The following is a 26,634-nucleotide window of genomic DNA, read 5'->3' as shown; positions in this document are numbered from 1 at the left end:
CAGAATAATTCTTAATTCTCTTTATGCTGCAAAGTCCTAGATGAGTTTTCCTTAGAAGAAACAAACACATTCTGACAATGTTGTCATTACTGGAACAGACTTAAACATTTAACAGGACATAAACTTTACACTAACAACACTGCAGATAGTGTAAAGGTTGAAGGTAACAGAACACATTTGTCAATAACAAGCAAAGAAAAGTTGGTAAATTTAATTTGTGAATTCATACCTTATCTGCTTATACCAAACTGCAAATTGTCTTTGCTTACATGTAAAAGTGTTTATGAAATCTTAATTCTCTCATCTTTTAAGTACTTTCTGATGGTACAAAACAACTGGTAAATTGTTTTTAGTTTGTTGCTGAGAAAGTTGTAAAGGGGAATAGAAACGGAGCAAATGAACAATATAACACTAATGAATTTCCTCTACTCTTTCATCCGTTTTCCGTTTCCTTGTGCATCTGAGTCTCTCTAAAATCAGAAATTTCTGTATCTTGCTGACTTGGTCATGAATTCTCTGCTGAAATTCCAGGTCTTCATCAGACTTGGCTGAAACACTCTCGGGACTCATTGCAGAAGTATCATTATGTTTGTTGGGAGAATTTAAACATGCTGCTGGAGTGTTTTTTTCTGGCTCTGCATAAACGTTGATGGAGGAATCTTTTTTTAATATGGATACTGCTGTTGTAGGCATATAGCTGTAAGAAACTGGAACCTTTAGAGCCTCAGTGGTCTTCTACCAGACAAAAGCAAAAAAAATGGCATCTTGTTAGAGACAGAACTCTGATTTACGTGTTCAGATTCACAAATTGTTCTCCATTAAAAAAAATCATGATAAATGTTTAATCAAAATTAAAGACTTATATAATGAGAACAGTTTTTTAATCCCGTGAGTGAGAGAATTACTAGGGGTTATATTTCTTAATGTAGCATTTTTCTTTCAATTGGAAACACCTGCTTCTAATGAACTGGAGAATGACATTGTCAAGTGTCAGATGAAACTGAAGTAAAGAGGCACTGGCAAGTAAACGTCCATTGGTAACTATTTCTTTAGGTAATCCATCCCCATCTAGTTGATATACTTGGCATGTATGACATCATATAGAAGCAACGTGTGTATGAACATGGATGTTGGATGACTTCTGGTTTTGGAATTAAAAAGTCTAGGACATGTTACACTTTAGATTTTGTCATTTTAAATTGAGATTTTAATTTGTTGTATAATAAACTAGAAAATATAGGGTACGGCTGTAAAATAGACATTTTGTAAAGAGACAATCTAAATTAACAAAAGAAGAAAAGCTGCAAACATTTTTCCCCTCTATAATAGTCAAAATAATCTTTTCATTTTTAGGACCATGTTCAGAACAAGTCATGATTTCTCCATAGAATCAGTTATTCAAGATTAAATATCCACATTCCGATGCACAAGAAGGTTGTAGTTATTGTCATTTTCTTGATTTTTTTTTTAATGGATTAATAATGCACAGGATGTTTTTTAAATTTAATGCATTGGCAGGAACAATGACATGGTTTATTTCACATTGTTTTTAAAAAGCATTACAAATTTCAAATCTAAATCATTTTTGGTCCTTTAGTTATGTTTCTTTAAAGACTGATGCTGATTTGAACGTTATAACATGGCACAGCAACCGGCCTAAGTATTTCTGACTAAACTGTTTTTTGGCAAACTACTTTTAAAGGAAGAGTTTAATCAACATGCTAACAAGTTCCCTCCAGCAATTAAATGTTTTCAATGGAATACACAGCAAGCTGTCTTTCCCCTCCTCCAGGCTCCCCGAAGTGCTGGATAGCATCTGTTTGATTTATATGCTGTGACTGTTTCCCGCTGTTCTCCATCACCCTTAATTGTGAAAAATGCTGCCATCTTGCCCTGCTGATATATTTTTGAAAATTGAAAGGGTCTTAAACCATCCAGATGTGTTCGGTGCTATATCACATATCTATGGAATTAGCTCACTGTGCTCTTCTGTGTAATATTTTTAGTTAACTTACATGTTCTGCTGAGATTTCACAAAAAGTCTGTGCTATTGCATTCCACTCGTCTGTAGGATCTCTCTTGTGGCAAGGATGAATACTGGAAGTATTCAACATGTCAGCAGCCCTTTTAATTGTGGGGGAATCTGGATGACAAAGAGGAAATGGTAGCAACAGCACTTAGAGCGAGCCAAGATACAATTCCATAGATGCTTGTTTTTCAGCTATAGAAAGCCTGTACTATCTTTGATCTCAAGATGTACCGCTATTTATCCAAAAAAAAAGGAAACTGCTGTTTATTCTAGCCATGTATAAAATCTGATATCTCATTGTACTGTACATTAAGCAATAAAATATAAAGATCTATTCTTTGATCTCATAGCTCAAGAAGCACTGAACTATGAAGATTCCTTTAAAGGAGAGACTGTACCTCTTCAACACAATGCAGTTGTTTAAAACAAATATAGTATATAAAAGTGTTTCAACTGCCAATCACTGAGAAAATCCTGACCATAAATTTTACTTTTAACCAAAATTGAGATTTTGACATGTTAATGTCAATTCAATTGCAATTCAATTCTGTATACATTACTTTTGATTATCTTATACAAAACCTTATGAAACGTTTTAAGTTGTAGATCTCAGGGAATAGGTCTTCATGAACTTATTCCACAAGTAACCACCCTAACATAGTATTTTATCTTGTACCTATTTTAAACATTCCTTAAGTCATCTAATGTAAGTAAAACGTGGTTAAATTTATGGGGTTTTTTTAATTTGCCCATTTAATTTAATTATGTTCTTGCCTTTCTCATTTTGTTCCTCATCCTGATACAATTTGGGATTCGTTTTAGTTGAAGATGCCTCATGCAATGCAGGAGGCAAAACAGTTTCTCTTTTTAAACAAGATGGTATTAAAGGTGTTGAGGTCCGGCTGTTAACATCTTGATCCACTTTCACAGAAGAATGAATATCATGGGATTTCTGGGAAGTTGGGAACTGTATATTTTTTAAAGGTCTCAACTCAAATGCTGATCTAATTTTTTTGCTTTCAGAAGTGAACATACTGTCAGAAGAAGGAAAATATATTTCGCCATTTGCATTCTTTGTGCTGTCTTCTTGGTGTTCATTGAGATTGGTCTTTCCAGCCCTAGGCATGAGGGTTTCTTTTTTGAAGCTTTTGTTTTTATGTGCTTCACTGTAATTAGTACATGGGAGGATTCCTTCATTTAATTTGTACATAGAATGAGATATACTGCTCTGATCACTTTCAAATATTGTTCCCTGTCCACTGTCAACATTAGAATCCGTCTCTGTACATGTCTTTTTAACATCTGGAGTGACTGTCTGGACCAAAGATTTGTTTTCTGACCGATTGTGAGCTGCAGAATTTATGCTTTTTTCAATGGTTTCTGACTGATTTGATAGTTTTGTTTCTGAGTCATTTGTAGCTGGTTGGCTGCTTGGTGTTTTGTCCCTTTTGTCATCAGTTTCTGTTGTCATCTGGTCCTTGACTTCCAATTTGCTATAACACTGAGATATGGTCATTATGTGTTTTGTGGTATCTGCTGGGTCAGATCTGTTAAATCCATATTTTTCTTTAATAAAACGAGATGTTATTTTTTTAAGTTCAGGGTCATTTTGCAAAGGAGTCCTAAACCCGCCAAGAATTTCAGGAGCTACAAGATGTGTTGGATACATTTCATTTAAAGCACTTTTCACTTCAGGAACTTCTATAACATTACTTAACTTGGATTCTGAACATTTCTGGTTGTCTTCATCATCTTTAGCTGCCACTTGTGTTTTGAGTTCAGGGATGCATTCAGCCAGCTCATGCTGACAGTCCTTGTGTGCAATTACTGGGTCAACTTCATTGTGATAAACACAACTGCCTTTGGGACTGGGTAGCTCACTTATAAAGTCACCTTTGTTGCAAAGCATTGTGGTCGCTGTAGAGCTCTTATCAAGCATACCATAAACTAGATGACTTTCACCCATGCCAGATTTATGTTTGCTGGAGTCTGTCTGCTGACCTGTATCTGCACTATAGACACCTAATGCATCAGCACTGTCTAAAATCATAGTTTCTGTAACTGGGACTTCTGCCAAAGTATCAGGACTTCCTTGTGGCTTGAGAGTTGTACTGGCAAGGTCTATAGTAGAGCAAATGTTCTCAGTCCCTCCTGTGTCTTTGCTTCCAGAAGCATAAACATCATCAGTCTGCACATTGATAACCACACAGTAGTCTGCTTTTGGAAGTTCATCATTCACTGTCTCTGCAGGCTCCTTGGAACTAGCAAATGTACATTTATCTGTATGTATAAATGATACATAAATAGCAGAATAGCTGATAATTATGTTTATATAAAAAAACAGATTTAGAGAATTATGTTTAAGCTACATATTTGCACTTATAATTCAGTAATTTACAATGTGTGTTTGAGTAGAAGGGTGAATATAAAAATGCCAGATTATCTTATTTTATTTCTTAAAGTACACTTTCTGCTGTACTATATAAATTGGAACATCATGACATTCGAATCTAAACTTTAAAACATAATAAGTACCAAAATTACATCATGAAAAACTGAACTAGAAAACCAGTTCTTCTAGTTTCAAGTGAAATCATCCTGCTTACCTTTGGAACGTTCAATAATGGTTTTTTCCTCAATATCAATATTCTGTAAACTCTGCATATTGTTGCTTTGTAATACAACTGCTTTACTTTGAGAATCATTTATTAAAGGTGAGTTTAGTTCATGTCTTGGAGCACACCATTCTTTAATCTCATCAGAGCTGTTGTGCTTTTTGGGCTTTACATCAACGCTGAAACCTTTAACTTTTAAATTATGCTGTCAGGGTTGAGAAAAATAAATTACACAGTAAACATGAAGAATAGCACATTTCCGAAGTAGGAAATATGAGGTAAAAATTGACTTGCATGCATATACTGTATTTGTTAAAAGTAAAAATAAGTTGCAATGAGACTGGTGTAAAGTCTTGTGAATTTCTTATATGAGAAGTGTCATTAAACCTTTATGGCCTAAAAAATGTAACACGTGTTTTGTAGGCCACTGTTCACATCTGGCTCTTTAGGAGATGAACTCTGGCCAGTGTCCACCAGTGATTCTGCAGTCTAATGTCATTGCTCATTGAAAATCTCTTCCTCCTCTTTGAAGCCCAGATTCAGAGTTCACAAACTTTTTCTATTGGCAGGACTTTCAAGTGAACTTTTGAACTGACAAACCTGTTTTGTTTGGATATCAGTTCAAAATGACTAAAAAATAAATCTAGTTTGTTGGAAGTAAAAATGTTAAATACTGTTTCCATTGTTTCACACACATGAATCACAAGCTAATGCAAAACTACCTTTAGCATTTGTATTTGCTCTGCTTGCTGGACACTGCAGGATGATAGCTGGTTGTGCTGCTCATGGAGATAATCATATGCTTCCTTGTGAGATCTGAGCTCTTCCTGTGTTTGCTGAATTTTCTCCTGTAATCTCATCTGCTGCTCAGTAAAACAATCACATATAAAACATGTATGAACGAGAATGGTGTTAAAATACTTATCATATAGCATTATCTTCACTATTTTAATTATAACCTTTTTTTACATTTACCCTAAACACAAAATATAATTATGTTTTAAGATCTGTTAGGACAACAGGGTATAAATAATGATGAGTATTATTATACTTCTCAAACTCTACCTCTTTTTCCCAAATTGCTTTAGAATTTTGGCATTCCTCTGTTAGACTGATAAATTTGTCTTCTTTTTCTTTGATCTTCTCTCTGAACAGTTCATTGTCTCTTTTAAGGGCCTGCAATAAAATTAATCACCCAAGAAATTTTTAATACAACAATAATGAATTTTTATGTGTTAGTTAGCTTGGACGAAGGATTCTAAACGTGCAAAAGGGCCTCATACAAATCAGTTAGGATGTGTCATCTTAACAATAATTTCAATAAATTAGTAAAAATGTGCATTTAACTCAGCTAACAGAAACCTGTAGGAGGATATAAAGAAGAAAAGGCTATAAAGGAGGATTAAAAACACTTGCTATTATTCAGTTGCAGTTCATGCCTCCTAATGCGCAATATAAAATGATATATAATGCTATGCCATTTTATGTGCAGCTGCCTTACATCATTTACTTCAATCCTCACATAAATATATCCGGTAAACACTGCACAGGACAAATTCATACTGTCTTTAACATTAAAGCTTGAGATTTTTTTTTTAAAGAAACAAATAGCAAGTCAACAGCAGTATTTTTATTTGTTATATTCAATTTTACAGTTTGCAAAAATTAAAAATATTAAAAAGTTGTTAAAATGTTTTCAAAACTAATGGCAAACAGTTGTAATCCATCACCACCAGTTATTTTTAATGAAGTACTGATTTCCTTTTCATCAGCAACAAACTAGTATTCCACTGACTTAATCTGACAGTTTCATTATATTGCAGTCAATATCTGAGGAACAATGAAGTAGTCATTTCCTATCACTAGAGAAGCCATTTGTTAAAGACAAGAGGCATAGGCTTATGCCATTTCTAAAATTTAAAATAGCTTAAACTCATGTCAAATTACATAAAAAACAACAAACATTTATAAAATGCATTGACTATTACTGTTTATGGAAATAAACCTTCTTTTGTGCTTATCTGAATGAAAAAAATTGAAAACTCAGCTCTTTCTCCTTCTAAAGCAAGACACGAAAAACATCAAAATTCCTTAACACAATCTTTGTTTAAAAAAAATAAAAAAATGTTTACGTGAGTTTGTAGAATAGCTTCTGCCAATAAAGACTTCATTTCATTATTATCTGAGACAGACACAGACAAATGAACATTTAAAGACCCTGACCTGATGTTCCTCTCTCTGAGCATTCAACTCTAGCTCCACTCTACCAATTGCCTCAGTCTGTCCTTGCAGCAGCTGCTGGGCATGCTTTAGGGAGTTCATAACCTCCTGAACACCAGCAACAAACAGAGAATGTATATTAATGACATATAATGCTGCAGTAGAACGGTACTTAACAATTTATCCCTTTTTATTGCTGTGAATCTTATAGTTTAGATTGCAAAATAAATGATATTTTTAATGCTTGCAAAATAGAAGTTAAAGCACATGATATACATAATCATTAAAATAAATTACAAAATTCATTTCCAGGACAAAAGCTGTCTCAATTTGCACCTGTTTTTCTTCTCGTATGGTGGCATTCTCTTTAGTCAGCCTTTTGGTCATTTCTGTTTCCTTCAGAAATAAACATATAGGTAAATACACATACTTCATGAAAATGACTATTTTAAAAATAAATTATTTTGTCCACCATTCTGTATCTTCTAAGATATAGAATTGAAAAATAATTTTAAAAATATACAGTACATACTGCACTAATGTAAACATCTTTAATACCGAAGCCACACACAAAAGCTTTAAATTACAAGCATGTCTATAGATTTTATGTTTAAGTAAAAGATAAAAAATACTTACAGTATTCAGATATTATTCAAAAGTTATATTTTAAAATAATGTAGTAACTACAAATAGTATTCTCCAGTATCAAAATCATCTACCACAAGAAGTTTGTGTTGAAGCTGCTGTATCTCTTGCTCCTGTAATGTGCGATGCATGCTTTCATCTCCCCTTTTGCAATGAGATAACACTCTGGATTTAATTAGCTCTTTATTAAGTTTCTCAATATCCTAAATGAGACAAAATTACATTATATACAATGTGAAATCTTAAAATTCATTTACAGGACAATAGGTTGAGAAAGTTAGCAAAATTAACTGACAGTAATAAACTTCAACCATTGACATTTTTATTAACAGTAAAAAAATGGAAGGCGGTAAGTACAATTCTGTTTTATATTCAGAGCAATATTTTAAAGAGGCCTGGTGAAAGTCAGGAACTTATCTACAAAAGTACTCTCATTGAATACCTTTAATATTCATAAATAACCCTCTTCCGCAATATATTTTCTCAATATATAAGCAATGTAGCAAGGTGTAGCAATTAAATATTACATGCTTTGATCTCTTCTAATGACAATTTATTGAAACTCACATTTGAAGATATTCTGCCCTTCTCCCCCACCTCTCCCTTACTAGTACAGTGTTGTCTGTTTCATATCCCTGTCTCCTTCAGAACACTGACATTCACTCAGACAAATAACAGAAGTTATGAATGCTGCTCATAGATAGTATCAAGAATTCTTTATGATGCCATCATAGTGAACTTAGTATTTGTAACACTAATAGCATTATCTGGCAACACAGGTTGGTCTGTTTAACTTTTCTCTGGGAAACTGGAATTCAACCTTATCACAAAGCAATTTCTCAAATGCTCTTGGCAAAGTCATAAACCAGTGTAAAACATGAATGATAAATGCAATGTATGTCTGATAGATACATCATTGCACTTTTTCATTTCAAGTTGAATGCATTGCAGATAGAAGGAATGGAATACAGTAGGCATATTAAAGATTGATCATTTATCATACTATGGATACCTGTGCCATGGAGCAATAATACTGTATGTGGAACATCCAAGACCAGACCTGGAAGATCAAATCTTATTCCTATGAAACACTCTTGTGAGTCTACAAAAATAATCCAATTGATACATACAGTACTCTCAAAGGATCTCATCTGAAGTGCTTAACATAAAAATGTAATATCAACAGGGAGTACTGTTAGACATTCAACGTTGCATTACATGGATATTAGTACATAATCAGAAGAATAAATATTTTACCAGCTCTAAAAAGTTTCTTCTAATAATAATACAAAAATCATTCAAGTGGCTTGGTCTGTTGTATCATAGAGTACCCAATTCTCGGTGAGGCTGTAGTATATGAATAGGAAGGCAATCTCTGCAATACGTCAAGGCTCAGTGCCAGCAATTAAGAGCTGCTGGAAGGTGTGAAGGTGTTGGTTGGAAAGACCACCTATTAAAAGCTGTATCAGTATGAAAGTACTTCTGTCAATTTCAAATTCTGAATAAAACTGGCAAGATGAAATATTATTTTACTTGAAATGATATATGACATGATACACTTTATTAATACCCAAGGGGGAAATTAAGTTGCCAACACAACTCATAGACATAGAAGAATCATAAATAACACTACCCAAACATGACAGCTACTGCAAAAACAGACATATTATAAAGCAGTACATTGACACAATTGATCAAACTATGCAATACACAAATTGGAAATGTACAAGTGTACATTTACTACAGATGTTTTTACCTTTTTCAAACTGAATATGGTGGCTTCTTGATTGTAATTCACAAGAGTAAGTTTTTTATTTAGCCTCATCGCTTCTTCAACTAAAAGACATTTTTTTAAGTTCAAAATGGGTTTAAACATAAAAGAAAGTTTCCCTCAATCACAAATGTTGCTTTGTTGTTTAAATCAAGTACAGCATTATCAGACATCACTTTAAATGTTCCTACAAAAAAGATAGCAATATTGACATACGGAAGACAGGAAACCACTGAATTTCAAGGCTGAGGGATGACATTTTTGTAATAGCTTGTAAAAATTTAATTTTAAACATTTTATTTTGCGATGTATGCTTTTGACTAAATCCTACTGTTTAATCAAACAGATACAGATTAACAACATATTTTTTATTGCTTAAAAATATACTGTTAAATATGACATACAGTACTTGTTATTACAGATTAATCCTTAACAAATGATTAGAAAATGATCACACATTGTACTTAAGGCACAATAACTCTGACATACCATCAAACTTTATTTTACTTTGAAATGTAGTATTGCTATTATAACATAAACACAGCAATTATTCTTAATAGATAAAAACAAGGAATTATCTTCTTACTAGTAAAACAAATAAGACCAATTTAAAGGTCTATTTTAACACAACTGTCCTCTATTCCCTTAAAGAAATAAAGAAATATAAAATTTTCTAGTACCCTTTTTGATAACTGAATATTTCCCACCTTTGATATTTTAAATGAATACTAACACCCAAGAAAACTTCTCAACTTTATAAGTACTATTTCTTAATAAATAATGATATTTGTTTTAAACATCATAAGATAATAATCATTCAACAAGTTGTTAATAGATGCCAAAAAATTGGTTGCACAGTAAGATACCTAATATGTGCAAAATATAAAATAATGTAATTTTTAAAATAAATCATGACAGCTTTTACTTTTTCTTAATGTGGACTATATTTTTAGATTTGTTTAGTTTAGTTACTTTATTTCAAACATTCTAAATGAATGAAATGAAAGATTATTGTCATTTGCTTTATTTAGGTACTAAATACTAAACTCTTACAATAATTAAACTTAGAAAAACAAAAATACATACCATTTTGTTCTAGTTTCTCGTGAAACTGCTTAACCATAACACACTGACGAGAAATGGTTTCAAAACGTTTTTCAGCTTCGCTTATCTGGTTTAGGTGATTGTCCTTGGTTTGAGTCTGCAACTGTAGTTTCTGCTCCTGTAAAATGCAACTTAAGTAACGCATGATTGAGAAAAACTAAAATAGTTTACGACAAAAACAAAAATATTCTTAAATTATGACTAATTTTCCATTCTGAGCTAAAAGAGAACAATAACCTAACTCTTTTTTTTAAATATCCGATCAATATATAATAATACTCTTGCAGGTTGAGTGAACTATACAGTATGTATAATAGTACTATTTTACTTCATGGTAAGTCAATAATATTGTATGCACGGTTTCTGTCATTGTTCATTTGGTTGTTTCCAAACATTTTTAACAACATGAGGGTTATAGTGTGATGTGATGTTATCAAAGAATTTTAATAGTAATATTTATCTGTCGCGCTTGAGGTCCAAGTGTCATATACTCCCTATCCGTTACTACTGATGAGCCAGTCCCTTTCTTGTTCTTCTTGTTATACTCCTCTAACTCCCACTCTTCTCTGTCAACAGTATGTGGAATTGGAGTCCTTACCAGTTCACTTAGTTTCTTCTGCAAACTGAACTTGAACACCTGTAAACAATAATAAAACAGAGTTTTATACAGAATACTACAAAACACTTCTATTTGTATTATTCTTTACTTTGTATTACATCTGTACTCTTCAGACCTAACTCAGACACCCTTCCGTGTATTTAAAGACTCCTCACAGAATCACATGACATTTCTAAGACACTTTAACTCAAACTAAACTCTTCTGAAAGCTACTGTACACTGTAATGAAAATGGCTTCTCTTTTTTGAATTCCATTTCAAAATCAAAATAAGACGTTATTTTACGTAGATGTGAGAGATTGCTTTCTAACTGTGAAACATGAAGAGTACACAGGTGTACATAAGGATAATTATTCTATGCATATCATAGAAGCAGAGCATTTCCTGACATACAGTTGGTATGTTTCAGTCTTGAAATAAAAATACATTTAGTGTCTTAAAAGAAAATAAAAGTAATGAAATCAGTGACTGGAAAGAAAAAACTAAAATATTCAGCTTGGTGTTCAGGTGACCTCGTATGTGTTGGCTTGTGTCAGGCTATATCATTTCTATAGGCATTAATACAGCTTAATATAAAAATTCCATTATCTTACTTAGAAAAGGCCAGAAGAGCAGTTAATACTCCTTCTCACCAATGTATCATTTGCAGTAGACCATAAGATATATCCTATACATCATGTTTTCTATGCCATTCTTATAAAAAGACCAAAAAAGGTCAACTATATATAAGATCATATGAATGTTCTTTGTCTCTGCAGAGACACAACACATTTGGAGCTGATGTAGTAAGCTCAAGCATAAAATCATTAATAAATCTGTAACACATACATTTTGTCCAGAAACATTACCTGCAGTGATTTTAGCTCTTCCTTGAGACTATTGATCTCTTTATCCCTTAATTCTGTTGTTAGTTGATGTTTTCCCTTTAAATATAAAGCAACATTAAAACAATATTCATACAAACTTTTTATAATCAATCAATAATTAAATTATTAGGAATGCAAAACAATACCTAAATGTTCTACTGTATTCATAATATACAGTAATTAATACTTTAATAAATAAAACTGCTTTATGTAATAAAACAATAACATTTTTCAATACAGAAAAGTGTTGTATTAAATGTTATGATACAAAAAATAAATAATACATTTGTACTTATGGACATAATATTCAATACAAACTATATTACCATTATATGATTACTGTCAAACAATACACAATACATAAAAGTTCACTGTACCTTTTCTCCTTCAATTCCTCTGATTCTTGCCTGAAACTATTTTTATGAGCATTTAGAATATTTGTCAAAGCATAATAAATTAATCTAATATTATAATGCACAGGTTAAATATAACTATAATAAACAGCCAATTCTGAAAGATAATGTAATACAACAATACAGTATAATAAATTCCTGTTTTAATAATAGAATGATATGGATTTTATAATGTTTGAGAAAAACAATCTTGTTGCTTTAACCTGATTATAGAAATGAAAACGTTATCATTACAATACCTTTTTCTTGAGAGCAGTTAAAGCATCTGTCTGCTGACTTTTTAAAGTATCTGTTTGATTTTGAAGGGATTCCTAAATTAATGAAGAAATCAGATTTAGGTATGTATATCACCTGCATATTTATCTGTAACTCTTACATATTTAATAAATAGTTATTGAAATATTTATAAATCTGCCATTTACCAATTAACAAACTGAAATTTTAATTAGCAATTAGAGAGAAATAAGGTAATAGCTTCTCCAAAACTATTCCAGTATAGGTGTGAATAGTATTCCCAAATACTATTTAGAAAAAGTCCTGACATACTTGGGTATATCAAAGACTGAACTGTCAAGAGCTGACACGAGCATCACAATAAGACATTTGAAAATTATTTTGGGACTTCAGATGCTTTGATCACAAGAATGCAAGGGCCACAGGAAACCATGTGTGACAGGTACCAATGCATATATTTTTATATTGTTAATGCTCCTTCAAGATGCTGAAAAAGGATAAATGAGAATTGGCAGACAGCCACCCTAAAAAAACAGCAGTTAAGAACAAAATCTGTGAAGCATTTGTCCTTCCCAGTTTGCTAGTCACAAATCAAATGATATAATATGTAAAAATATGTATGCAAAGTAAACTAATTGTATCCACTGACTTAGTGGAGAGGTTGTGTGTACTACAGGTATGTATAAAAGCATTATAAAAACTACAATAAAGCAAAAAACAAAAGGATCTGTAGAGGAAATGAGCTGTACTGCCATATAATGAGAAATAAATACCAAAATGAACTAGTGCAATGAGGTATTAACTGTCACAGTGACCAGTTGTTTTCATCTACTTAAAGAATAAAATATTGCTTTGTGGTGGGTATGAATATGCAGGCTGATTGTTTTAATTTTTCCATCATGGCATGACTGTACCTGAATTGTGACTAGATAGAGGGAGATAAGATGCTGGTAGTACCTTTACAGGCCAGGGTAATCTGATAAGATCAACAGCCCCCAGTCAAGTTTGATAGCTTTCAAGATGGGAACTTTCTGGATCAGACTGACCAAATTCATGTGACTAACCAAAACACTACACTTACAGACTGGAAAACAAAAGAGCTAGTAGGTTCAAGAATGGTCAAGCATTCTTACATGAATTTAAATGTATTGATGCATAAAAGGTTGTTTCTTTTTCGCATCAGTTTAGAATGTGGACTTACCTGTGGAGGATTACTTATTTTATTAAAACGGTTGTATTTAGGTCAATAAAGATTTATGTCTAAATCTAAGTATATTTGGAGTGATCAAAGTTAGTAATTGAGTGTGAAGATAGAATGTTGTGTTTAGGCTCTTCACAACTTTCACAACATACTTTAATACACTTACAAAACTGCATTCTAAAGTTATTATTATATTTAGCATTATATTTTCTACAAAATAACGTTTATTTATATGTGTGTATTAAAATAGTACACATACCTTTTCCCATTCTAATTCTTGTTTTTCCAGCACAAGTTTATTAATTTGGTCTTCAAAACGTATTTCGGCATCCTAAATGAAAGAGAAAATCAATTTACAACCAATCACAAAAACTCTACTTATTATATTTATATCCTATTGTATAATTATTATGTATAGTTTTAAACAGTATTATGCTATTTGGATTTAATTATGTTAAGCATTTTAACATACATTATATATAATGTGACTGGTCTACATGAGTATTTTATTTTATATTAGTATTATCTAATCCTTAACATGTTAATTTCTTCATATTATAAGTATGTATCATGACTACTACATCCAAAGACAGTCTGCCAATCAAAGGAATTCCCTTAGAAAAGTTATTCTAAATACCAGATTACAGGGGTAATCCAGGTACAACAGGTTCTTTTCCAGCAAGATCTCTGCATAAGCAAATCTCTCTTCCATAAATACAATTTCAATCTTAGAGATAAAACAACATTAAATTACAAGACATAGGAAGAGTATATAATTTATATTATAACACACCTGTTATATCAGCAACTATAAGAAATAGTAGTACATCAGAGGTATGATATTAACACAAGAGCATCCTTATCCTCCTTCATTCCTCAAAGGTAGGTAGAAGTCAATTGCTTTATACATCTTGTGACTTTTTTTATATGTATGTAGGAGTTGGCCTATGCAGTTTATTTATAAGTTCCCATTAAAGTGTGCTACTAGCATGGCAATTTCCAGAAGAACTGCACACTAGATAAAGCAGTTAACAGTTCGAAATAAAATAATGAATGGATTTTTTTTTGCCCTGTAAAGCGGTCATTAAACTTGGTTATCTCAGTAAATCTTAGGACAAAGGGAGATCTACTGTGTCGCAAGTTAGACAATAAGTTAAAACCCAAGGCACATACCTTTTGAATGCTAAAACTTGTGTTATATCATTTTGCTATTTCCCTGTAGAGTACCATAACTGTATAATACATTAAAAAGGCTAGCTAGCCAAAATCAACATAATAATGCAACTCTTACACAGGATGTTGCTGTAGTACAAGAACATGGCATGAAGAGTGTTTGGATTATTTTAGCTTTCTTACACCTGCATTGTAAACCAATGCTGTTGTATTAAGAATTGCATTACCTGATCTTAACCCAGATTTTTCTGGGATTCAACTTGACAGCTTCAGTTAGACCTACTGTACTGTATACAAGCTCAAGCTTGACATAGACCTTGACCTTTCCTTTATTGCACTGTAAATGGGCACTTTTTTAAATGGCAAGAGATCCTCTTAAAAAATAATATCAGTACAATAAAATATTGGTTCTGAGTATTACTTACTGTTCATTTTAAAATCATTCTTGTACAAATATGTCTAAGTTATGAAAGTAACCCAAAGATTATTATAAATTATTATAACTATAGTATTAATACATATAATTAAAATAATTACACAAGCCACATAGAGTACTAGCTGAATAATATTAATGTGCGATATGTGTCCTGAGCTTTGAACTGTTTCAGCGTGCTAGTTATTTTAATGTTGGTTTCTTAAAGTGTTCATCATATTGTTTTTCCAAATACTCATTTAAAAGTCTTCTTTAACTTCCACTTAAAATGTTATGTTGCGCCTTTGTATAAAAACTATTACACATGCGTGATGTGAAATCATAACCTTTTTTAGTCACTCTCACTTTAATGAAAAAAAGAAGAAGGAAAGTGGTTCCATTTAAGAACTAATGTTGGGTCAGACATCAGGTTTTAACCCCAGACCAATAAAACAAAAAAATTCAAAGTGTTGTTTTATGGCATGCCTGAGGAGCACAGTGATTTAATGTATTTTTACAATTACATGATCATAACAATAAAAGTGGAGTGATTCTAAAGATTATTTATTTATTATAACCTTTAAAACATGTCACACCAGTTTTAAAGTGTTTGCTTCAGGGGGCTGTTTTACAAGCCAGTATGAGAATTGGTCAGGTCCTTGCTTCATGACCCTAAACTGATGTGAAGACTGACTACAGCTGGCTTATGTCCAGATGACCAAAAAGTGCTGCTAGGTTCTTTTACCCGCTTCTAAAAACTCATAATATGCCTCCTACGAAATTACATTCCCTTTCTCTTGACTCTGCCAAACAGAGACCTTTAGTTTCAATGCAACTCCCAGGGAATCATCACACAAAGAGAAAAAAAGAGACTGAGCAAAAACTAAACAAAACACAGGAAGAAATTAGTTGGATGTCACTGATTAAGCATGTTTTGTCAACTTGAATAGGGTAAGCAATCATGACACCATATGGGTAAAAGAATGAATCTAGTGGCACTAATTTACATATTTTCACGAATACAATTTTTAAATCTTCAACAGTTTCAGCTGGAATTCTTTTATTTCACAGTTTAGGATGAATATAATTAGATTTTTTCTTTGTACTACTACAATGTGTACTTAGTCAGAAACATTTAATTTGTTCTATAACATGAAGTAGTTAATTAAAAGTAGTCTTTTTTAATACTAACTACACCTGAACAAAATCAGCAACAAACATACTGATATCCCTACCCTGCGGATGCGTAACTCCTCAACGGCTTCAAGAAGACTTGTTTTACATTCTAACATATGGACAGAAATGATTGCATCTGCCGACTCCTGAAGGCTGAATGGTGATGAAGTCTCAGCCTTCAAATAGTCTGATTCTGTCTTGTGGTCCTTCTCCTAAAATAAAAACATTTCTTATACTTGCATTATAATTAAACCCACTCAAAACATGCAATATAGGGTAAACTATAGAGTAAAATATAAATAAAACTGCAAATAAATAAATATGCAGTATCTTAGGCAGTCACAAAATATATATTAACTGAAACTTTCAATGCTTATAAATCTTAACAAATCTTAAAAAGTGATTTAAAAAATAATGTCAAACTGAAAGTGTTAGTTGACATACAGCAAGTACATATATATTTAATTAAGTGCATTAGAGTTTTTAGTGGATCACCTGAGCCAGAGATAAGCCATTTCCAGAAACCTTATGGAACTCCACTGAGTCCCTTTTGAATGATTCTGAGTTTTTTTGGCCCAAAATTACCTCACGGTGTTCTTTACAATCAGATGCAATGACTCCTGAGGGTGTCCCTGACATTTTTGAAGAAAGCTGCATGAAAGAATTTCAGGATTATTCTTTTCAAAAACACCTTTTTCAGGTCATACTTTTAGAATAAACATAAATAGCTTAATTGTTTTTGATTACTTTCACTGTTTACTTGCTCTATTCACTTACAGCAGATGTGATAATGTAGACAAAGAGGTTGTCAATAAACAATTAAAGCAAGCACTCAGATCCACATTACACAAAAGGTAGTTCTATTGTTTACAATAAAATACAGTAGAACTCTTCTTACTGAAATCTTAATTGAAATAATTACACATGAATTATTGAATTCGTGTGTAATTATTTAATAAAAATTGAAAATTGTGTCTTACACAATCCTTTTGGAGACATTTAATATTTTAATATGCTTTGAAAGTTACGTCTTAAATTCCTCAAGGTGGAAAGGAGGCTGGCCTTTGAGTCTAATGGGGGTCAGAGTAATAACACAGAATGGACAAATTGCACTGTCATTCTGCTTAAATTATATAAGTTATTTAATTTGACCTGTAGATAGTCTCTTGTCTCCTCATCATGCCTGACTTTTAAGTGGGAGGTCTTCACTCAAGATGATCCTTTAATAGAAGGGAACCTTTCTCCATTTAACCCATGCTGTTATCAATCATGTACAGGAATAAATGATCCTGTTAGAATTTGCTACTATCACAAATGACATTGTGACCTGAGGCCAATGTCTTTATTTGCTTCTCCAGTGATTCACTTCAGCAGATATTAAACAATTTTATAATCCATGAAAGGCAAAATTAAAAGGACACCATCCATAAAACTGAATAATTTCTATCAGCAACATGATGTCTGTATTACCTTTATGAATTATAAGGCTGTATAGTGCAGTAATGTAATGAAGGCAAAAATGGCAATAGTCAAGTGCCCTGGGCTAACAATAATATGCATTTAACAATAATATGCATTTCTGAAAACTACATATCACAACAGTTGATCGTAAATACGTATAACATAACAATCTGAGACAAGGAATGGGGTTTTATAAAGGCACTGACAAACACTCAGTTAAAGTTTACGAGAAACAACAGTTACTTCTAAAATAATCTTAATTTCAAATGATATATCAAACTTTTAATAAAAACAATTTTAATGAGGTTCATTTCTAAAACAAAAATCAAGCAATGCATTTTTTACACTCTTGTGCACTTTATTTGCACCACTACAAATAAAATCCAACAAATGATTAGGTTAATACATTAAAAACAAATGCCTCCATAAAATGTCAATTATGTATAAAATAACTTTGTGAAATGATCCCAAAATTGATATTTGATATGGTTGTAAAACAAATTTAAAGGATTTGATGGGGTTTTTTTATGTTAACCCTTTAAAATTAAGACTGGCCAAAGCTGATCTATGATATCTTGTGACCTTACAAAATTAGGATTTTAAGTAAATGATAAAAAGTAAATGTTTTGTTTGGACGTTTATTTGTGAGCAATAAAGTCCCACACTGTAGGAGATAGTGTTGAGACACAGACTAGCCCTAAGCACTAAGTCACTTGTCACAATCAAATGTTTTTAAAGAAATGTCATTAATCTGTTACTCCAGAGTTACCCGATACAGACTTGTAAAGCAATAGTTCAATATTTTTATATATACAACAAGAATTACAATAATGCTGAGGCGTACCTAGACAATTAAAAAAATCTCAATATCTTAACACTCGGTGTAAAAATATGTCAGAGATTATACATGCATATTCCAAGTTAACTATCCAATCGCCCGAAACAGTGAACGGGAAATCTCTCAAGGTTTATTTTAACACGAATGTGTTTTGGTGCCATCTAGCGATCTACAATATATTCATGCTTAAATTACAGTCATTCGCTGGAACTGAGACAACGTTAAGAGTTCGTCTTCAAAACCAACCGATTTCACAGTGAGTGTCTTTCGCCTTCTTTTAAATCTGAGGAGTGCCAAAGCCAAAAGGTCACAAAGTAGCTTAGAATAGGCAGAATGGTAATGTCACTAAACGTTTCACGGAAATTGTTAATACCAATTCTATTCAAAAAAGCAAACGCTTCATAAAAGCTCAACCTTCGCAGTCTCCCCTTTGGTGTTATTCGTCCTCGCAGCATTTACAGGAACTTAAAACGGTAACAAAATATTTGGGGGTTACCATATCTACAAACATTACAGTCGCCAGCCCCCCCCCCCCCCCAAAAAAAAAGCAGAAATGGGACTGGTTGATACAGTACGTCTGCATCCCGATGAAAAGTCGGGAAACTAAAACCCGAGGAGATGAGAGTTCACCTTACTGTACTGACGGCGTCCTGGCCGCTTCTCCGTCCTCAGGCTCGAGGCACCTGCCGGCACGCGGTTGAAGCGGCCCCGTCACCTGATCAGAGACCGACGACCGTAACTCTAGAGGGAGGATGACGTCTGTGCCGATACTGATAACCCAGTTGTTGAACTGATACTTAAAATGCTCTTTTCGATGATATAAGCGCTCTTGCCAGACAAAAACCTCGACTATTTTTTTTAAATTCGTGCCATTTTCCCCCCTTTTATCCAGATCGTCCATTGATTACGAAAAAAAATGCTTATTGTCTCAATAAGTCTTAAGGTCAAATGTCCCTTCGGGAGTTAAAATATTTATTTGTGTCTGTTTTGTTTGAATCAAGAATTGTGTAAAAAAGGAAAACAGTAAAAGAAATAAATAGGGAACAGACATTTAGGATTGCACTTTAAATAAATTGTGATATTTGGGGACATATCGAAGACTTACAATTCTTTTTTTTATTCTAGCATTCCATTATTATTCCAAAATGTATTTTGTTCTATCCAGGATCTGGAGTGATCGCTTGTCATAAAGTCTGACAAATGACTGACAAATGACAGGCTGTATTCAGCAGACATCGAGGATATAACAGGGGTGTATAGGACAAGATAACCAGCATTAAAAAGAGAACTTCTTTTGCTATGATGTTGCTATGAAGTCACAGCTTTTGGGTCCTGCGTTTGATCCTGGTTGGATTGGAGCAACATCTATGCAGAATCTGCATTTTCTTTGTGTGGATTTTGGCCTGGGGTTCTGTCTTTAGGAACGCAAGCGTGGTTAACTTTTAAATTGTGTTTGGTATCCTGAATCGCGCCCTATACTTCCTCCATAGACTCCGAGTTCCGAGATGACCCTTACCTGGAGTGAGCGGCCTGTTATGAACGTATAGATACAGTAGCTGTATGTGTACGTTTAGTGCTGCCACCTAGTGCTTAAACAGTGTACGAAAAATAAAACAGCGTTGAAGTAAATTGTATCTTATTGTATCCTATGCACGCAACTATTTTAGCCTGTTCGCAGATGTTTAATACAGTACAACAACAAACCTTGATTATTTAAACTTACTCTAATATTTATTATTTCATCTTACTCTAGATTAAAAGAATATAAATATTATTCAAAGCTGTATAAATATTTTTGCACTTGTTTGAGAGCAAAACACAATTATTTGCTGAAACTAAAAAAAAAAATACTTCAAACGTACATAAATTTTACACTGTATTTCTGACGTCACGTAAGTCTTATTCGTAAGCCTCTGGTTTTCCCCAAAATACAACTCTAATTTTACACCTTTGTCTTACACATCTCGGTATGTAAAAAAAAATCAAGACGCAAATGACTAATCTTTAAATAATTAAACTGTTTTTAAGATGAGGAAATAATTCCTCGATTTCTACTTTCATTTGTGCTCTCGAACGATGTATCCAGGTAAACACTGCTGCTATTCAGGTCTGGGCAGGTACTGAGCTACGTAGTAAGAAACAGGAGGTGAGGTCATAATAACTGAAGGGACATTGAAACGAATGGTTTCTATACGAATTTCTAGAAACTAGAAGGCGAGCTATTTTAATGTGTTTTGTTTAGAAATTGTGTTTTTTTGTTTAAATCTTTTTTTCTTTAATTTATTTTGATAATGTAACGTATGCACGCTTGGCGGTTGATTTTAACGATTACGTTCTATCCAGTCGGTTTAGTTTCGATAAGGTTATACGGTATCCCCTTGTTTTCAGTGTAAACTAGTAAAAAAAATAGTATATAACCTCACCAGGACGAGCAGACTGAAGTGGATGGGTGGGCGAGCTAGAAAGAATGAAACTTTTACGGATAGTTCATCGATAAACTTTTTTTAAAGGGTTCAGAGGTCCTGGTTTTGTCACGAAGTTTCCTTTGCCCTTTCCAATTGAAGGTAATTGATTATTATTTTAAGCCTGCTACTACTATTGTGTTTTTCATGGGTTAGAAGGTAACCCTTTTCCGTTTCTACGTATTGGAAATTCATTGTTCTAAATGTTGTCTGTGCTGTATGTATAAAGTGAATTTTAATGTGTTACAGGTGTACAGAAATGCTTTTCCGTATATTTCTTCTATACCAACTTGTCTCGTACGGATTAAGTAGATGTACAAGAAAGTTATTACATATGAAAAACACAGAACAGGAATCCAACAGTGGTAAGTAATAAGTTGGGTTTTTTTTTTTGCCCTTGGCTTACCAATTTGAGTTTTATTGTATGAATCAATGAATCAAATAGGCTAAATAGTCTACTTCAGTATAGTTCTGTTCTGATAGATACGTATTACATTATTCATCGTGAAATTAAAACACAAAAGCGGAAAAACATTTCTTGAGTCTCAGTAAGATTTTTTTTTTAGATTTCGTAATTACTCTCCATTGTCGGATGACTAAATTAATAAACTAAAGGTAACTTTCCAACTTCTTATTTGATACGTATTTGATATTTCATCATTGCTATTTTGAAACATTTTGTTGAATAGAACCAAACTTCATAAAAATGAACCTCCACTTTAACGCCTGTAAATGGCAACATTTCATTCGATTTTTCTACTAACATGGACTCATACTTTTATTGCTTTTATTACCGTGTCATAATTGTAATACATGCTTAAGTGCCTACGTGTCCTTCAATAGTAGGAAATGTGTGATCATACTGTATGTATAGAAATCTTCATATGTCCATATATCCTTAAATCCCACATTTATTTTGATAATATTTCTGATTGCACAAAGTTTGGAAAATGTGGTCAGTGTACATTAAAATGATTGGGACATATATATTTTGGTAGTGTTTTTTACTTTGCACTATAGGTTTATACTGTATACAAAAGTCATGTCTATTGCTTGATATAATAACGTAAGAATTTACAAGTGGTCTCTGGTTGCTAGTAGCTAATCGATCCAAAGATCTCGTCCAGTTCTTCCAGAGTATCATCTTTACACAGTTGGGTAGCGCGGTGATCTTTTGTCAATATAATAAACAGTATAACATTGTTTTGCGTATTTGCCGTTGGTCTGCAACGAAAGGTAGGTCTGTGTCGTGGAAGGTGTGTGGCTTTCGCGGAAAACGCGAACTTGAGGTGTTGGGAATGATTTGTGGATGAACTTGTTTGGTTTCAGTTTTTGCGAACAAAGACGAGGCAAACACGTTCTTGGGGCGCCACCTGTTGTTCAACCGCTTTGATTTCGAGCTATTTACTCCGGGGAATTTGGAAAGAGAGTGCTATGAAGAGCTCTGCAACTTTGAAGAGGCACGAGAAGTCTTTGAAGATACTGCAAAAACAGTTGAGTATTCAATGCTTAAAGTTTGTTTAAGACTATTTGTTATCTCATACCGCTGTAAAAGCAACTGATGCTTAGAACCATGACAAGTTCAAATAAATAGATATTGGAAAGGGAGAGATTTATTCATGTTTGGAGGCTCTTCTCTTCTGTAAAAATCAATTGTAAGCAAAGCTTTGAATCTGAGTGAAATAGTCAATTCTCTATTTTGTCTTTGGTTTCTCTCATTACAAATAATACACTTAAGTAAAATGTACAGCATGCAATTCATCAACAAACATAAAAGAAGAACAAAACATCATGCATTAAAAAGCATACATTTACAGATAAACTGGTCATAATGCAAATACCTCATACAAACAAATAAAATGTCATTAATTACTTGCACCCAGTACTTGTATGGATTATGGGATAAAGGACATAATATACACATTTCTAACAGCTCTAGGAACCCTGAAATCACAGACAGATGGAAGCAACACAAACTGAAAATGTAGGGTTTGGGAGGCAGCTTCAATTATATTTTTGCCACCCTGTGCACTGCACTATCAAAAATCTCCCCCAGTTATTTTCATAATAATGATTATATATTCTAATAAATAAATGTAGAAGACATAATATGTGCCTTTTTATTTTTATATAACATCTGGCTTTCCAAAAAAATCACAGAGCCCTTTCATCCTATTTTGCAGGAACATTTCTGGAAACTGTATATAAAAGGACAACTAGGTAAGAGCCAAGTCTGTATGGAGTGCAGCGTAAGCCAATTCAAGTCTGTGATTGTGATTTAAATGAAGAGAAACTGTATGTTGACTAATAGGATAAAAAGTAAGCCACATGTTTTAATGAGAACTTTTTGCTTTTGATGTTGAAGATGTGGGCTCTTATGTTTGTTCCTGTGTACACTGGTCTTGTCTGTTTAACTTGGAATTACATGGTGAATATAGCGTTTTAAAATGTCTTCCCTACCAGGGTGAAAAGCCGTATTCCATTAACTTGGTTTTGGGGTGCTTTAGGGGTTTGTGGATGGGGAGAAGAGGTTAACTTTTTAAATAAGATAGTTCTTTAGTCAAATATTTTTAATAGAAATGTATTCGGATCCCTACAAAACTGATTGAAAACTACCATTTGCACGCAGGAGACTCGAACGCTCAGAAGGTGGACGTCACTGCACTTCTTACAGGTCTCATTGCTGCTGGAGTCTCTCTAGTCATCATTGGGCTGCTTTTTTGGTACTTCTGTCACAGGAGGTGCAAGCCCAACAGTCCCCGCGGGTACGGACCTTAACATTCATCATTTCATTATCGGAACCTAATCTTGCCAGTGACTCAAGTTAAAATGTTGTTTCTCCCGTTCAGTCACAATAATCATATGTCCTGTGTGGTCTTTGCATGACAAGAAACCCCTTTATCTTAAACTGGGCTTTCAGATTAGTTTGTTTCCTCTAAGAGTTGGTTCTCTCAGACTCACCACTGTAACCTGTTTGACTGCAGCTCTTCTAGGGGTCGCGCCAGTCGAAGCAACGCGTCCCTGATTATGAGGAGACTAGAAGAAACGTCTCTGCAGCCTGTACTTCCCCCTCCTGAGGAGCCATGTCCGGGCCTACCTTCCTATGAACAGGCCATTGCCAAACCCGGACAGCACGATGCACCCCCTCCGCCGTACCCAGGGTAGGTGTACAAGACACCCCCTTTACACCAGGCATCTCCAGGGCAGTGGGTTTCATAGGTTAGCCTTTAAATCATCACTGTCTGGACTGGGGCGACAGTTTTCATGTAAATAATGAAACAGGTGACTTGTTCAATTTGTCCAATTTTAGAGGTCAGTTTAAATTGTAATCCCCAAAATCCAGTGTTTCCTTAATTGAACAAATTTCTCTATCAATTTGACAATTGAGCAAAACAAAATCCCAAGCATTCCTGATGTGGGATTTATCTTTCAAAGGAGCTGCAACTGTACACCAGTCTTTAGAAAATGGTTATTTAGGGTTCAAACATATTGCACAATTTCCAGGATCAAGACTGGAGATGCCTGATTTAAATTATTCATCCCGCAGATCTTCACACAATGTTATCAGCTCTTTGCATAAGAACAGCAGTGTGTGTTCTATGTGTATTGGAGTCCACTGCAGTATACTGGAGTCCTGCGTGGAGATACACCATGTCTCTGTTGGAAGTATCTAATGCAAGCCCACACTATTAACAAATAGTCCAGATGGCTGCACTGATCCAGTCATTCCTAATTACTGAGAGAACTTTGGTTAATTTAAATATACAGAAATTAAATTTTTGCAGTGATAATTTATTATTGATCAAATTATTATTTGACATTGATCAAATAAAATAATTTAAAACATATCCTGAAATCAGCACATCCATTTCTTAGCTTAAAAAAATCCGATTTTAAATCTTTGCCAATAATCATGTTTACCAATAAAATTCAACATACTAGTTTATACTAATGTCTGTGTTTTCATTCTTCTTTTTTAACACCATTGCCACCCCATAGAACTGATAAAGAATATCAAGTTTCTGAAGATATTAATTCAGTGTTTTTTTTTCTTCTGTCTTTAGATCCCGTACAGCAAGCATACAACGATAAAATCAGGAATGGCCTTTTGAATTTTTGGAATTTTTCTGTCTTTCATATATTTTTCTCACAGATTGTTCACTATAAGAATTAATACGTTTTGTGTTGTTCTTGAAGTCTTCAGTGTTCTAAAAGTTTATGTTTATCATTTAAATAAAGCTCAAATGGCACTTTCAAGCTATAGATGACTCTGTGGGATCCTTTAAGGAAGGTACAGATCAGGCTGCTAGTATCCAAACAGCCAAGATGCACTGAAATGCTTCCTTTTGTTTGTAACCTTGCTTTTTGTTCTTACAGTATATTCTTAGTTGTACAGTACTTGTTAATTAAATATAACCAGTACTTACAAAATGCAGTGCCTGTATTTCTCTGCTCATTATGTAAATATGTAACTAAGATTTTTATTTTATACTGGTGACATTACACAGAGATTCAGGTTTATGGTTGACTTGATTGTTGTTTTAGGATAGATAGTCAAGGAGGAATACCTTTGGCTGTGTTCAGTTTAATTATTGGTAATTTCCACATTTGAACTTTGTACTGTAGCTTAAGGATATGTTTCACTGTAAAAAGATATAGTAGCATTCAGGAAATCCACAAATGTGTTCGGAAGTAATATTGTTACTTCAGATTACAGCTTTCAGAACCACTTTCTCTGTGGTATTTACCTCCTGTGTTGACAACTGCTGGTATTATCTGTGAAGGCTACGTTAAGACAGGGTTGTTGAATAGTTTAAAGCAGGTTTTACTTCACAAAACAAAATATGATATTTAATGTTCACGGTATCAAAATAGAAATATGTGAAACATGAATATTTCTTTATTGTTGACATTTTTAACTTTTATTTGAAAAAAAGGAAACATTGATATGATTTGTACTTTGTGACTCAGACTAGATTAAATCACACATAAATCAATACATTGTGACAAATAAAAATCCAAGTAGTCATTTAGTGGAAAAATGCAATAGACCTTTTTAAATAGTTAATGAAAGAGTACATATTAAGGGTTTTGTTTTGTACTTTCCTATCATTATCATCAAAGCAGTCTAATGAGTTGTTTATTATTAGAGGCAGTAGTTTATTACCCAGAACAGAAAGTGAATTATATTTGGGCTACCTTCATCTCTAAAAAAGGGATATTTTAATGACTACAGAAAAGATAATTAGATTAATAATTAGTGTACCATCTTGAACAGCATATTGTGCTATAATTATACTGTATGAAAGTTCTATGAGGTTTGTGAACCTGCTTGATGCTTATTATGTTATTGGATGTACTTATTTAAGAAAAATAAAAACCTTTATAAAAATGCA

General features: G+C 33.2%; 1 protein-coding gene across 2 annotated transcripts; it reads left to right on the top strand.

Moving 5' to 3' along the window:
- Positions 1-20,908: 20,908 nt before the first annotated feature.
- Positions 20,909-26,634, top strand: prrg4 (proline rich Gla (G-carboxyglutamic acid) 4 (transmembrane)). 2 transcript variants are annotated; one of them, XM_088934821.1, is made up of 7 exons: positions 20,909-21,340; positions 21,488-21,603; positions 22,568-22,731; positions 23,422-23,458; positions 23,868-24,003; positions 24,223-24,399; positions 25,303-26,634. In XM_088934821.1, exons 2-7 carry the CDS (start codon positions 21,498-21,500, stop codon positions 25,328-25,330), a joined length of 648 nt encoding a protein of 215 aa, XP_088790947.1. In that variant the 5' UTR covers positions 20,909-21,340; positions 21,488-21,497; the 3' UTR covers positions 25,331-26,634. The 2 variants fall into 2 exon arrangements, with proteins under 2 accessions (XP_088790947.1, XP_088790948.1); XM_088934822.1 differs by having other exon boundaries at positions 20,939-20,990.

The sequence above is a fragment of the Atractosteus spatula genome, chromosome 16 (assembly GCF_055471065.1).
Source record: "Atractosteus spatula isolate fAtrSpa1 chromosome 16, fAtrSpa1.hap1, whole genome shotgun sequence".
Classification (NCBI taxonomy): domain Eukaryota; kingdom Metazoa; phylum Chordata; class Actinopteri; order Semionotiformes; family Lepisosteidae; genus Atractosteus; species Atractosteus spatula.
Note: the sequence above shows the minus strand (reverse complement) of the source record. Positions and strands in the feature narration are given on the sequence as shown.

Excerpts from the sequence above, each read along its gene's own strand:
- prrg4 (XM_088934821.1), top strand. The coding sequence starts at position 21,498 with ATGCTTTTCCGTATATTTCTTCTATACCAACTTGTCTCGTACGGATTA. Across the intron at positions 21,604-22,567 it reads AGAACAGGAATCCAACAGTG|TTTTTGCGAACAAAGACGAG; the intron begins GTAAGTAATAAG and ends GTTTGGTTTCAG. Across the intron at positions 24,400-25,302 it reads CCCCCTCCGCCGTACCCAGG|ATCCCGTACAGCAAGCATAC; the intron begins GTAGGTGTACAA and ends TTCTGTCTTTAG.